Raw genomic sequence first — 13626 nt, 5'->3', positions numbered from 1 at the left:
TATTTTTATGTATATATAGATTCTCTAAATAAAAAATCTTATTCTTAAAAAATATGTAACTTATCTTACATCTTCTGAAATATAAGTATATGATTATCTGAAATATTAAACTTGATTGCAAAAATAATCGTAGGCAAAATAATCTAATGAGATTGAATCAAAGAGATTTTAATACTATATTATAATTAATATTGGACACTATTTAATTTATACTAATCCTTGTAACTAATTTTTGAAGTGAGATAGACTACTCACTTAATACCGATTAGTATATTTGATATGCAATTATGATATTAAAATTAAAGTGTATAACTAACTGATGAGAATGTAACAAAGACAAATGTAGATTAATGTATAGGGTACATAGGGGTGCAAGCGCACTAGTTAAGCTGCTAATAAGAGATTAAGAATAAAAGAGTAATTAATTAATAAATAAATATAGAAAACAAGTGGATAAGCATTACGACAGAGGGTGGTGGAGGTGTTGTGGGTGTTGCATAAGAGAAGAGGGAATGCAAATGATTAACGCACCCCCCTTGATGTAGACACCTCTTCAACAAGCTCTTCTCTCTTCTGCCACGTGTCATCCAATCAATGGTGCCAATTGTGGAGGGACGGCGCACCAACACACACACCATTTATCATCTGAAAACCTCAGTCTTTGTGTTTGTGTTTATGGGCAGTAGCAGTACCATGATGTGACATGCATATATATGTTCTTCTTTTGCTCTCAAATTTTCATTAGCCTTTACCTATTTATATATATAATGTAAATTAAAATATATATCGCTGCTTTTACTTCTTTATTTAGTATCACTACTGAAAAAAATTAGTTTTAGCGGTAATTTATTTTATTTTTAATAATAATAAAAATTATCATTAATATATTTATTAGCAATTAGACATTAATTATTTTATATAACTATTAATAAAAAAATTATAATAATCTCAAAAAATATATTATAACGGTGTTGGGGTGGAAAAGGGTTAATAACGGTGGAAGAAGGAAGAGAAGAAGGGGGTGGCGTGAAAACTTGTTGTCACGCCGTCCAAACAAGACTAACTTTTTGGCCCCCTCTTCCCTTAGCTTGCTTGCATCTGCCACCCTAACCACGCGCAATCAATACCCTTCCTTCTATAAATATAAATATAAATATAATATTCTCTTCTATCTGCTTCTTTTCTCTACATATATACCTTACAACAAACATTCCTTCCTACGCATAAATACACCCTCTTCTCTCTTTAAATAAACATTCACATCCCTCTCTCTCCCTCTATCTATTCTCCCATCCTCACTCTCTCTCTCTCTACCTTCAATTAACAAGATCCAAGATATGACACTAACACAAATTCCTGTGAGTACATACTATTATTTCATGCATCTCCTTTCTAATAAACACTACCATCATTATTATTATTATACAAATCCCATGATCTTTAATTAAACTCCACATTCTCATGTGTTGCCTAGCTAGCTTAGTTAGTACCTTCTCATACATTATTCTTTTTAGATTTTTTCTTTATATTCTATATATAGAAATAAAGGGTCCCAATCCAATGTCTAATATGTTTTGGATTTTGGCAAAAGTGTAATCAGATCAAGTTTATTTCAAAATTTCTTGTCATCATCATCAAAGAAAAAATTATTTCCCCAAATTTTTAATATATTTTTTTTTCTCAAAAGTTATTTAGTGTTAGGGTTAGATGTAGAATTGTGTCTAGCTAGCTAGGTTTATAAAGAATGTTATATATTATATCAAAATTGTGAGATGAATGGTGATGATGATAATGGTGGTGGTGAGAAGGTCTTTCTCCACCAGCAAAATGAATTAGGAGTAGTAGTATATGTGTTGAGAGTGCACTACACTCAAAGAAATGAAAGTCAAGCTTTTCGGCCACAACTTATTGCATATATTTGTGTCTCTTTTTCAATCAATATCATGCTATTGCTACTTATATATATAGGACTAATCATAATATATATATCTCATATTTTTGTTTCCATTTTAATGGTGGGGTTCCACACATGGTCTGCCAATTTTTCTCATCGCACATGCTTCACTAATATTATTCTTTGGGTCCAAAACCAATGTTACATCATCATCATTACTTATGTATATATGTCAGCCCTAGATACCTACATTATTTATATATCTCTCAAATCCAATAATTTTGGATAATATTTTTCGATCTCTATTCATTAATTAACAAAAGTAAAATAGAGATATTAGTGAAATGAGTTATTATTGGTTGTTTTTGATCAGGAGAGAGCAACAATGGATATGGAATCATGTGTGCCTCCAGGATTTAGATTTCACCCAACAGAAGAAGAACTTGTGGGGTATTACCTCAAGAGGAAAATTAACTCCCTCAAAATTGATCTAGATGTTATAGTTGAGATCGATCTCTACAAAATGGAACCATGGGACATACAAGGTACATATCACAATATAGAGATACAATGTAATTAAAATTAAAGTACTTATATTATTATAACTTCCTCAACTAATTTTTTCTTATTGGTTTTAAATTTTTAACCGAATTTATACACTCTTATATAATTTTTATTATTAAATGTGGCGTAAGATTCACATATAATAATGAGATTTACAGTATTTATTATTTAATAAAAAATTAGTCACTAAATTAATCATTATATATTTGTGTAAAATATATGTATATTTTATATTTTTAACATATATAAGTGTAAGTGTGGTACATAAGTTGAAATTCCCACATAATATGTAGATGAATTTGAATAATGTGCAGATAGATGCAAGCTAGGATATGAGGAACAAAATGAGTGGTACTTTTTCAGCCACAAAGACAAGAAGTATCCAACAGGAACAAGAACAAACAGAGCAACTGCTGCTGGATTCTGGAAAGCAACTGGGAGAGACAAGGCTGTTATGTCCAAGAACAGGATCATTGGTATGAGGAAGACTTTGGTCTTCTACAAAGGACGTGCCCCTAATGGCCGCAAAACTGATTGGATCATGCACGAATATCGCCATCAAACCTCTGAACATGGCCCTCCTCAGGCAAGTTCTTTCTCTACATTGTTTTAATTTTTAATTTGATAGAAATTTAGGTGTACTCGTCTTTATATAAAGTTGATAATTAAAAACAGTTAAATAAATGTAAAAATTTAGGTGCAGTCGATTTTACTTGAAGTTGATATTTGAGAGTCGACTCTCAGATATCAACTTCACATAAAGTCGACTTCACCTGAATTTTCACCTTAAATAAATTAATTATTAATAAAAAATAACAATTAATAATGCTACAGGACCACACAATTTATTATTTTCGACTAACAATTAACCAAAAAAAACATTCAAATACATCAACAGAATATAAAGTATTATTTAGTATAAATAATACTTACTTATTTTCGATTTTTTTTTCTTAAAATAATTTAGTATCTAGCTACATCTTAATGGCTAATTAATGCTAGCAATTAAATAAATAACAAAAGTATATCATTTAAAAAAATATTAGATAACTATCAAAATTTATTATTTATTATTATTATTTTTAATTATAGTAATTCAATTCTTTTAATATAATAATTCAATAATATAATTTGATATATATTTTTAGACATTAATCATTAATTGATGATCAAAATACTAAATTCTAATAATTCTTTAACATTATTTGTAATTTAATTAACATGAAAAAGATCTTATGCTTTTCAAAAGTCATAAGTGAAAAGAGAAGGCAAACATATATTTTTATAGTAAATAGGATGTCAAAAACCATTCTTATTATTCCACTTTTCTTCCTCTTTCACACTCCATCTTTATTTTCAAACATATATACAGTAGTCATCACTCTTTTTTCCAATTACACAATAATGCTTTCAACTTATCTTTTTCCCTTTCTCATACACTTAAACTTTTTATTCTTTTCAGAAATAATAATGTGGACCTAGCTATAGTGATTGTTAAATTATATCATCTTTATTTATTTATTAATTGTTTTGCTAAGTTCTATAAAAGAGCTTCTAGATTTCATCAATTTTTAACCAATATAACATTAAAGGCGTTCTTAGTTCTTACTAATGATGATCATTATTAGGGTGCAATTGAAAATCATTGAGTAATGTTCTTGCATGCATTGCGTTTATATTGAGCATTAATTAATTAGCTAAACACAAGAGTTATTCGTAAAATGTTTTGAACATTTTAAATTATTAAATTAAAGATGATATCCCTAAGAAATTTCATAACAAACATTGTTTTTTGAAGCATGAGGCAACCATATTTTGGCGTTATGATTGAGAATCGTTAATACGTAGTAATGTCAACCATGTAATGAAAACATATCGCACTTACTCATAAAAGTTACTTTGCTTTTCATAAAGCCCAAGAGCCAAATGCAAATCATAACACGCTTCTCCTACTTTCTCTATCTTATCTTACACAACTTCATAGTTCATACATAATATCCTTCTAAGCTTATAATTAATATATCTAATTTATTATCTCTACTTACTTTTATTTTATTTTACTTTTAGTCTTGCTTGCTCATACAAATTGATTATTTTAGTTGGTAAAAAAAAAATCATAAATAAAGAGTCATGTAAATAGTTATATCTCTAACACATTTCGTTTTTTTATTATTTGCTTTGTACTAAAAATTGTTTCTTTTAAGATCATCAACAATTAAATGGATTAATAGTCAAATTAGTCTCTGAAAGATGAGACGTTCTTTAAATTCATCTCTGGAAGATTTTTTCAATCAAATTGGTCCTTTAAAAATTGCGAATTAATCATATTTGTTCTCCAGTAACTCTATTAATAATTTTCTTCAAATATTAATGTTGTAAAATGTTAATTGATAACATATATAGTACCTGATATATCTAATTAGATATTGACAAAATATGTTTATAAAAAATTTATTAATTTAGTCATTTTTCCCAATTACAAAAATCTTATTTCTAATATGACCTAATGACTAAATTGATAGATTTTCGTAAACATATTTAGTCAACGTCTAATTCAACATGTTATGTGTCATGTATGCTATTAGTTAACATTTCACATCATCAATTGTTGACGAAAATTATGAAATTGATGACGAAAATTATGAATGGAGTAACTGAAGGATAGATATGATTAATTCGTAATTTTTGAATGACCAATTTGATTGAAAAAATATTTCAAGAACGAATTTAAAAAATGTCTTATCTTTCAAAAACTAATTTGACTATTAACCCAAAATTAAACTCCAGACTTTTAGTGTAACTGCATCATAAAATTATTTATCTTAAAAATTTACATTAATTTCTTGATAATCAAGCGTTGACTAATATAATTGAATATTACAGGAAGAAGGATGGGTTGTATGTAGAGCATTTCGGAAACCAAGTCCAAGTCATCAAAGGCAATTAGGGTTTGATCCATGGTGTAGTAATCATCATCATCAAGCACATTATTTCAGAGATCAAAGTAGCTATGGTGGAAGGCCCTTATCAATCACAGATCTTCTAACTTCAGAAACTCATCTTCTGAATCACCCTACTGAAGGTACAAATTTTAGTCATTCCTTCGGTTCAGATCATCATCATCATCATCAAGAACAAGAGTTTGTAATATCAAATAATCATCAACAACTCATTGAGCTTCCACAGCTAGATAGCCCAACAACAACAAGTTTTGCAGTCAAAGAATCATCATCCATTAATAATAACAATGAAGAGTATTGCAGTGATGACAGGAACAACAACAACAACAACAACAATATTGATTGGAAAAGCTTGGATAACTTGTTTGCTGATACTTCTAATTACTTCTCATCAAATCCAAACATGTCCCAATTCATGACCATCAATCATCATCTAGGTTGTTTCCCTGGTTCATAATTAATCATTAATTAACTTGTATGTGTGTCTATATATATATATATATATCCAAAAAATAATTGAAGTCTTTAACTAGAGAATGATGCATATGGTGGATATATATATATATATTATGTAATATTCATTATTACTATATCATATAAATAGGTTGTTTCCATATTTATCTTGTGACGCACGTGTTAATTTAGAAGTTGGAGATTGATGAAATGGAAGGTTAAAGATGGGTTAGGAGATAGTAGTGTATGTTATTATTATTTTTTTTCTATGGTGGTGGTGATAATGGAGATTCCTATGAAGAGTGAAGAATCTCCTCTACTTTAATTTGTTTAGAGGTTCAAAAGAGATGCTCGTGCATGAATTCTCTCTTTTTAACTTTGTTTTTTATTTTTTGGATGCTAAGTTTAACTTCTGTTACTATTCTTCATCACTATATATTTAAAAATGTACATCTCATCCTCTTTCTTATTGTGCCCTTTAATATCTTTATTGTTTTTTAATGCTAATGGTGGTTATATATTTTTTCTGACAATATTATATATTTTAATATTGATGACTGACATTATAAAATATGTTACTAATTTTTTTTTATATAATGTTATTTAATTAAATGCACATATAAAATTGTTATATATATATATATATATATATATATGAAATTGATAATTGAGAGTCGTTAGATAAAATTGAGTACTGCTAGGGAACCAATGGTCTAAGCGTATAATGTATACAATAAGCTAAATCTTTAGTCTATGAATAAAATGAACATCACCCATACCAGAAATAATAAAGCTTAATTTTGGAGTTTATCAAAGATCAAACTCTTAATCTTTCGGATCTAGAACTCTGATACCATGTTATGAACCCACTCATCCCAAAAGCGTAATCTGACAGGACAATGTAATACTAATGGTCATATTTCTAATACTTCCTAAACTTTTATTGTACACATTGTACGTTTAGGTCATTGGTTTCCTATACTTTTTCGATAAAATTATATAAGTTTGATTAAATTATTATTTAACGATTATTAACTATCAACTTTATATTAAATTAACTACAACTGAGTTTCTGCATTATATAATAATAACACATGTATTGTATTTTCCCTTACACGTCACAGTGGCTTAGTTATCATTGAGTCAGCTTCTTCTGAAATTAAAGCTTGAGATTATTGAGGACCACCTACATGCACTTTGGACCACCCGGGTCGATTAGTAAATAGTAACGCATTTTGAGAGTGAGAAACTATAAATCATTGATTCAATGGTATTGACTTCTTCATAGTCAACACAACCAAAGATCAATCTGTAATAATTCATGCTTAAAACTTAAATAGAGCTGCCTAATCAAATGAAGATTTAATAATTTTGGAGATATTCAAACCATAAAGAGCCCATATACACAATTGGGCAATTGGCTTCGTAACTTGGTCTAAAACCCAACAATTCTAAATTCTTGGTATTAAAACATTTTTCCTTGCTTAGGCTTTGGCCCATTTTCCTGTTCTCAGTTCCTGAGTAAACCAAAAACAAAAACATTTTTTCTTACTTTTAAAGTCATGATCTTTCAAGACCAAAAAAAAGAGGGCCATGATCTTTCAAAAATTAGACCCCAAATAGAACTTCCAAAATTTATTCGTCACTATTTATCAACTGATTTTAACAATATAATCCAAAAATAATAACTGTGAGAAAAACCAGTCCCGTTAATTCCGCTAGATATTATCCAGGAAAAAAATGATGTTATGAAAATGAAGTGGCTCCAAAATGGAGTGAGTACATATAAATACATAAAGAAATAAATGTTTTGGTGTAATAGTAAGAAAACGAAAAAAAGAAATTAAAATTCCAAAACATAGTTTTCTTCTTTTCGGTGACGCTGAGCTTCCTTCTTCCTTCTTCCTCACATCACAACACACCACCACACGCTTTCGCATTCGAATTCGAATTAAATTGAAATTGCAGCTCAAAGATCCTGTCTTTAGGGTTCCCAATTTCATTTTCAAGTAATCGCCCAAATTCCATTCCATAAACCCCCGAATGCCAGTGCCGTGATCGGATCCACCTTCTGCCGACGACGATGCCGGCGCCGCGGAGCGTCACGGCGGTCGATACCGGTAGGTTGCTCCTCAGGGACCTCGAGAACAATGGCGAGGACGACTCCCCCGCCGCCAAGAAGCCCAAATCGGAGAAGTTCCCTCTCAACACCTGCGAATTCGCCGCCGCCGTCGCCGTATTCTTCCTCTTTGCCACCGGCCTTTTCTACATCTACCTCACCATGCCCGCCTCCGAGTTCGGCCGCATCAAGCTCCCACGCACCCTCTCCGATCTTCGCCTCCTCAAGTAAATAAAGATCCCTCTTTTCATTGATTTATTTGAATCAAATTAGCATTAGATGAACATTAGTGATTTAGACCCCGGGGGGGGGGGGGGGGGGGGAGAAAGCCTCTTTTTTTGTGGAAAAAAAAAAAGAAAATTTTGGAATTTGTTGTGTTGTTTTGACTTTTGAGTGTAAGGGTGTGTTTGAATCTTTTTGTGTAGTTTATTGTGTTGTTTCTTTGTGTACAGAGAGAATCTTTCAGCATATGCGAGTAACCACCCTGCCCCGTTCATTCTTGGTTACTGCTCAACCTACATCTTCATGCAGACCTTCATGATTCCCGGGACCATCTTCATGTCTCTTTTGGCTGGGGCGCTCTTCGGCGTTGTTCGGGGAATCCTTCTTGTTGTTTTCAATGCCACTGCCGGTGCTTCCTCTTGCTTCTTCTTGTCTAAATTAATCGGACGCCCTTTGGTTTCTTGGTTGTGGCCTGAGAAGTTAAGGTTTTTCCAAGCTGAGGTTTGTGTTTCTTTTGTGTTCATGTGGGAATAAGATAGGTTGAACTTTGTGATGTTAACTTTGTTGTAACTTGGTTTTCTTTTGCTTTAATCAGATAGCAAAGCGTAGGGATAGGTTGCTGAATTACATGCTTTTTCTGAGGATAACACCAACTTTGCCAAATCTTTTCATCAATTTGGCATCTCCCATTGTTGATGTACCATTTCATATATTCTTTTTGGCAACATTGATCGGTCTTATTCCGGCGTCGTATATTACTGTCAGAGTAAGTTTTTGTGCCCATCTTGCTGTAATTTTAAGATATGTTCTTCCCTTTCCTGTTTCTGCTCAGCTTGATATTGTGGTAATCCTAGTTTGTTTACATATTTATGCCTTAATTATTGAGTGATTTTAGCTCATTCTGGTTAGTTGTCTTCTAGTTGCCTGCTGGCTTCTAAACTTTAAGCTTCTTGAACTCAACCTCCGATGTATATGATCAATGTGTCCTCTTACTCAAAGTGGGCAACCAGGAATATATGGGCAAAGGGTCTTTGTGGAAGTTTCTTGCAACATTTGTTGGATAATCGCATCAACTTAAGGGGACCAATCTTGATCCTCAAATGAATTAAGTTGCTCATGCTATTCCATAAGCTCTGCTAATGACAATTTAACAGCTTTCTTTTTTATAGCTTAGGAACTTTGGAAGTTTATCTGTTCAAAATAGTTAAAATTGGAATGTTTTGTCATGATCATGAAGAGTAGTTCCTACTCCCAAGTTTGTTTAGGTTTCTTCATTACATTTTGCTGTACACTACTATTAGAGAACTATGTCCAAACCTTTTTTTCCTCATGATCAGAGTGTGTTTCGGGTCATCTACCTGGATTGGATAATTGAAGTAATAAGAATGGTTCCATTTGGATACCGAGTATTTGCTTGTTTTCAATTTCATACTCAAAAAACTAATCTATATCTACCAGAAAAAAAATTAAAAATAAAAGAAAAAAAACAGTTTCTCACTCATTTGGTTTCTTTGATCATGAGTTAGACTGATAGTCATTTTATATTAGTATGCTGTTTTCATTTTTCTGCTATATGTCGTTCTGATTTTAATTACATTATATTTTTCACTTCGTTTGATTCCAAACTCCCAGATTAGAGGCTAAGTTAAATTCTGACCTGGTTTGTCTATACCGATGTGGTAGTTGTTCTGCATTTATGTAATTGTACTACTAATGTTTCCATTGTTATTTAAATAGGCTGGTCTTGCTCTTGGGGATCTAAAGTCATTGAAGGATCTATATGATTTCAAGACATTCTCAGTTCTATTCCTCATTGGTTTTGTTGCCATATGTCCTACACTTTTGAAGAGGAAGCGAGTGTATGAATGAAAGCTATGCTGGCTCACCACACATATCATCAATGGCAAGTTACTTAATCATTGAATTAGATTTTGACTATTGATCAAAGTGGATTATGATTAACCAATATATCGTTGAGAAAGGATGTATTATTATTAATTAAAAACAGGATATGCCCCATTTTATTTTATATGGTGGAGCCACTTTGTTCTTTATTATTTTTGTTTTTTCTTTCATTATTATTTTCCATTTTGATGGCTAGAAGAGGGTAAATGTAGAATTAGTTCAGTGGGGATCAGATCATCCAGCAAGGGCCAAGGGTTCTAATGGAGCATTTAAGTTACTCATAATGTAGCCATTTTGGCATCAGGGGAAGGATTTGATAAATGTTCTTGTGAAGCTGTCAGCATATGTGCCTTACACCATATAGGAACTGACTCTGTATCATTGTTTATCAATATATGTTATAATAGAGAAATTCATTTAATTCTCTCTGTTCAATTTTGATCCTCTCCAACTCTATGCTTCCACAAACAGTTGTGGAGAAATTAGTAGGCATGATTGTCACATTGTATGTATCATGTCATGTATTGGAAGTACAGTATCAAATTTGCAAATTGTATCTCTATTGGTTTAATCAGAGACAAAACTGCAAATTTGATTTGTTTCCATCATGTGTTGTAAAATATAAACATGATCAAGAAGGATGGGTAACAAAAGCTGAAAGTGCAATAATTCCATGCTGAATCTTCTCTAGTTAAAACTGGAATGTGACAATTGGAAACATGAAAAATGGCAATGTGTTTAGGAACTAGAGTTTACAATATGGCATACATTAGCCAGATATGAATTTAAACAGCTCCTCTAAGTACAAGCAAAATCAACTATAACAAAATGATAGCTTTATGAGTAAAAGATTCAAGAAGATACAAATATTGGCACAGTACAAGAGATGCTCATGAATCCTTATCCTCCTTGTCCTTGATATCGTCCATAGTAACTTTTGGGTAGTTCTCATAGCCCATAATGCTATTTATCCTTATGCGTGTATTTGGCTGTAATAACAGGTTGAAAACCAAATCAAACATCACACTTTATAGTTTATAAACAAGAAGCATTTGATAAATATTGTTTGCAGAAGCAGATGCTCAAGTGCTGAATGTTTTGTTACCTGTCTGTGTCCGATGGTTCTGCGGTACTTCTTCTTCTTTTTATATTTGAAGACAATTACTTTGTCATCTAAACCCTGCATTACGAATAACATGGTTAAGGCGGAAGTGTCTTTTCTTCGTCGAATAGAAAAGATGTAGCAAGATGTAGCATATACCTGCTCTTCCACTGTTGCATATACCACAGCATTTGTCACAACTGGTCTTCCAATGTAGCAAGATGTATCAGTGCCAACCAGCAAAACCCTATGTAAAGCAATCTGCATATGCCTCCAAGAGCTAAAATTAAACAACTGAAAGCTAAAGAAGTTTCTTAAGTTATGGATAGATATGCACAAATTATTATCACTTTAGCAGCATCAGCACTAATCCCTCAAACATAATCTCATTTTTCCACAGGTCTAAAGTCTGATTCATTAAAAGATAGTTACAGATCCTAACCCATAGTTCGGAGACCATGAATTGGTCTCAAGTCTATATTGTTGATAAACAACAAACATCTATTGATCAATTATTCCAAACAAAATCACTCTACAAAATAACAGTGGACCATACTTCTAAATACATAGCAAGAGTAGAGCAATTCAATAATAAACTAACTATATTAAAGGTATGTATGTACCTTGTCATTAACCTTAGCACCTTTCAGCCTCTGAACAGTTATCCAACGACCAGGGTGAACAATATATTGGCGTCCACCAACCTAAACAACTCGCCATTAATTGAAACAAGTTCAGCTCAAACACCACAAGATACTTGCATGAACCACAAAAGAAAACAACCATATAATCGATAGTAAAAGCTGAAAATTCATCTCAAGTATTCATTCTACACGAAGATTTATATTCTCAGTTGCACAAAATAAAAACAATAACTGAAACAATTTGGGTACCCACAATTCTGAAAACTCAAGTGCAAATACCAATTAATACCGTCAAGGGTCACATTTTAAAAACGAACTGAATTCACTTTAAGCAATTGGGCACTCCGGAAAATACTCAAAATCGAAAATTTAATAAAAAAAGGTAGCATTTTGATGAAGTGAACAAACCATGACGACAGCGAAGAGACCAGGCTCCCAAGACGGAGGCTGAAGCGGTGGGGACTGAACAAGCTGCGTTGCTGGTTGAGGGTCGGAGAGAGCTTGGGCAGTGTCAGAGGATTTGGGAGGAAGGAGGGGTAAGCGAGGAGAGAGAGTGGGTTGGAAGGAGAGAGAAAGAGAGTGAGTACGAGAGAATGGGAAGAAAGTGGATTGAGAGAATGGGGTTTTGGGGCTATGGTTGGAAATTGCGCAATGGGTTGTGAAGGAAGTGCATATTGTAGAAAGAGATGCAGCTGCAGAAGCCATTGTTGAGAGAGAGAGAGAGAGGCTTCTGGCCTATCCTCTATATTCCTATCCGTTTTCTATTTACCAGAACTACTATCTATGTTTTTCAATTAAAAAAAATTATATTTTTTACTTTTTTTTTTCTTTTTTAAGACGGATGTGAGACTGTGAGTTATGAGATGGGGAACACTTTTTGTTTTTTATATTGGAGTAGAAATGATTTTTTTTAAAATGTAAATCGATGGCATGTTGTTTTTAAACGTAAAACTGTTTAATTAAAAAAGTAAAAATTGAACTTTTGTAAAAAATATAGAAATCAAACTAAGAAATTTTTATTAAAAAATTACAAAATTTGAGATATAAATATATTTTTTATATTTTTAAAAAATATAAAAAATTATAATATTAAAATATATCATTACTTTTAGTTTCATTAAAAAAAAAGTCGTGGAAAGATGGCAACAATGTTTAAAATTTGATCAAAGTTGACTTTAAATTTGATTGGATTATGGAAATTGGGTGAGTATTTCAAATGAAAATGTTATGCAAAAATAATTATTAAATCATTAGGTGAATTAATATATTTGATATCTATTTCATATAATACACAAATTAAATTGAAATGAATAAAATTTAATGTAATATTATATGGTTAATAAATATTATTTTAAATTAATAATTAGTTAACAATAATTTATATTTATATTTATAAAATTTTATAAAAAATATATAATTTATATTTATATTTATTAAAATTTATACACATAAATTAATACAACTTATATTCACATTTATTAAAATTTATATGTATAAACGAATAAAAATTATATTAAAAATAATTTAATATTTGTACTGGCCAAATATTAACCAAAATTATTATAAACTGTTAATTCTCAAGATTTTTTATTTTATTTAATAGGCAAAATTTACCAATTATATTATGTCTATATAAAAAATTAATTATTAAATTAGTCATTCATATAAAATATACATAAAAATAAATTAAATAATATATATTTATATATAAATATATAATGACTGATTTTTGTATGTATATAATAATTTTAAAAAATTTAAAT

At 30.9% G+C, this 13626-nt stretch overlaps 3 protein-coding genes across 3 annotated transcripts; 2 read left to right on the top strand and 1 right to left on the bottom strand.

Moving 5' to 3' along the window:
• The first annotated feature begins 1197 nt into the window (after positions 1-1197).
• Positions 1198-6217, top strand: LOC130951826 (NAC domain-containing protein 30). Its single transcript, XM_057880562.1, has 4 exons — positions 1198-1358; positions 2268-2439; positions 2773-3044; positions 5342-6217. The coding sequence occupies exons 1-4, from the start codon at positions 1338-1340 to the stop codon at positions 5873-5875; spliced, it is 999 nt and encodes a 332-aa protein (XP_057736545.1). The 5' UTR covers positions 1198-1337; the 3' UTR covers positions 5876-6217.
• A 1467-nt stretch (positions 6218-7684) lies between these two features.
• Positions 7685-10538, top strand: LOC130947366 (uncharacterized membrane protein At4g09580). The gene is made up of 4 exons (XM_057876050.1): positions 7685-8217; positions 8443-8713; positions 8808-8978; positions 9950-10538. Exons 1-4 carry the CDS (start codon positions 7955-7957, stop codon positions 10079-10081), a joined length of 837 nt encoding a protein of 278 aa, XP_057732033.1. The 5' UTR covers positions 7685-7954; the 3' UTR covers positions 10082-10538.
• Positions 10539-10762: 224 nt separating this feature from the next.
• Positions 10763-12629, bottom strand: LOC130947367 (50S ribosomal protein L21, chloroplastic). The gene is made up of 5 exons (XM_057876051.1): positions 12272-12629; positions 11843-11923; positions 11379-11480; positions 11223-11297; positions 10763-11106 (listed from the first exon to the last, which is right to left on the bottom strand). The coding sequence occupies exons 1-5, from the start codon at positions 12566-12568 to the stop codon at positions 11008-11010; spliced, it is 654 nt and encodes a 217-aa protein (XP_057732034.1). The 5' UTR covers positions 12569-12629; the 3' UTR covers positions 10763-11007.
• Between the last annotated feature and the right edge of the window lie 997 nt (positions 12630-13626).

This window comes from Arachis stenosperma, chromosome 9 (genome assembly GCF_014773155.1).
Source record: "Arachis stenosperma cultivar V10309 chromosome 9, arast.V10309.gnm1.PFL2, whole genome shotgun sequence".
Lineage (NCBI taxonomy): Eukaryota > Viridiplantae > Streptophyta > Magnoliopsida > Fabales > Fabaceae > Arachis > Arachis stenosperma.
The sequence above is the reverse complement of the archived record's forward strand: the minus strand, read 5'-3'. Positions and strand labels throughout refer to the sequence as shown.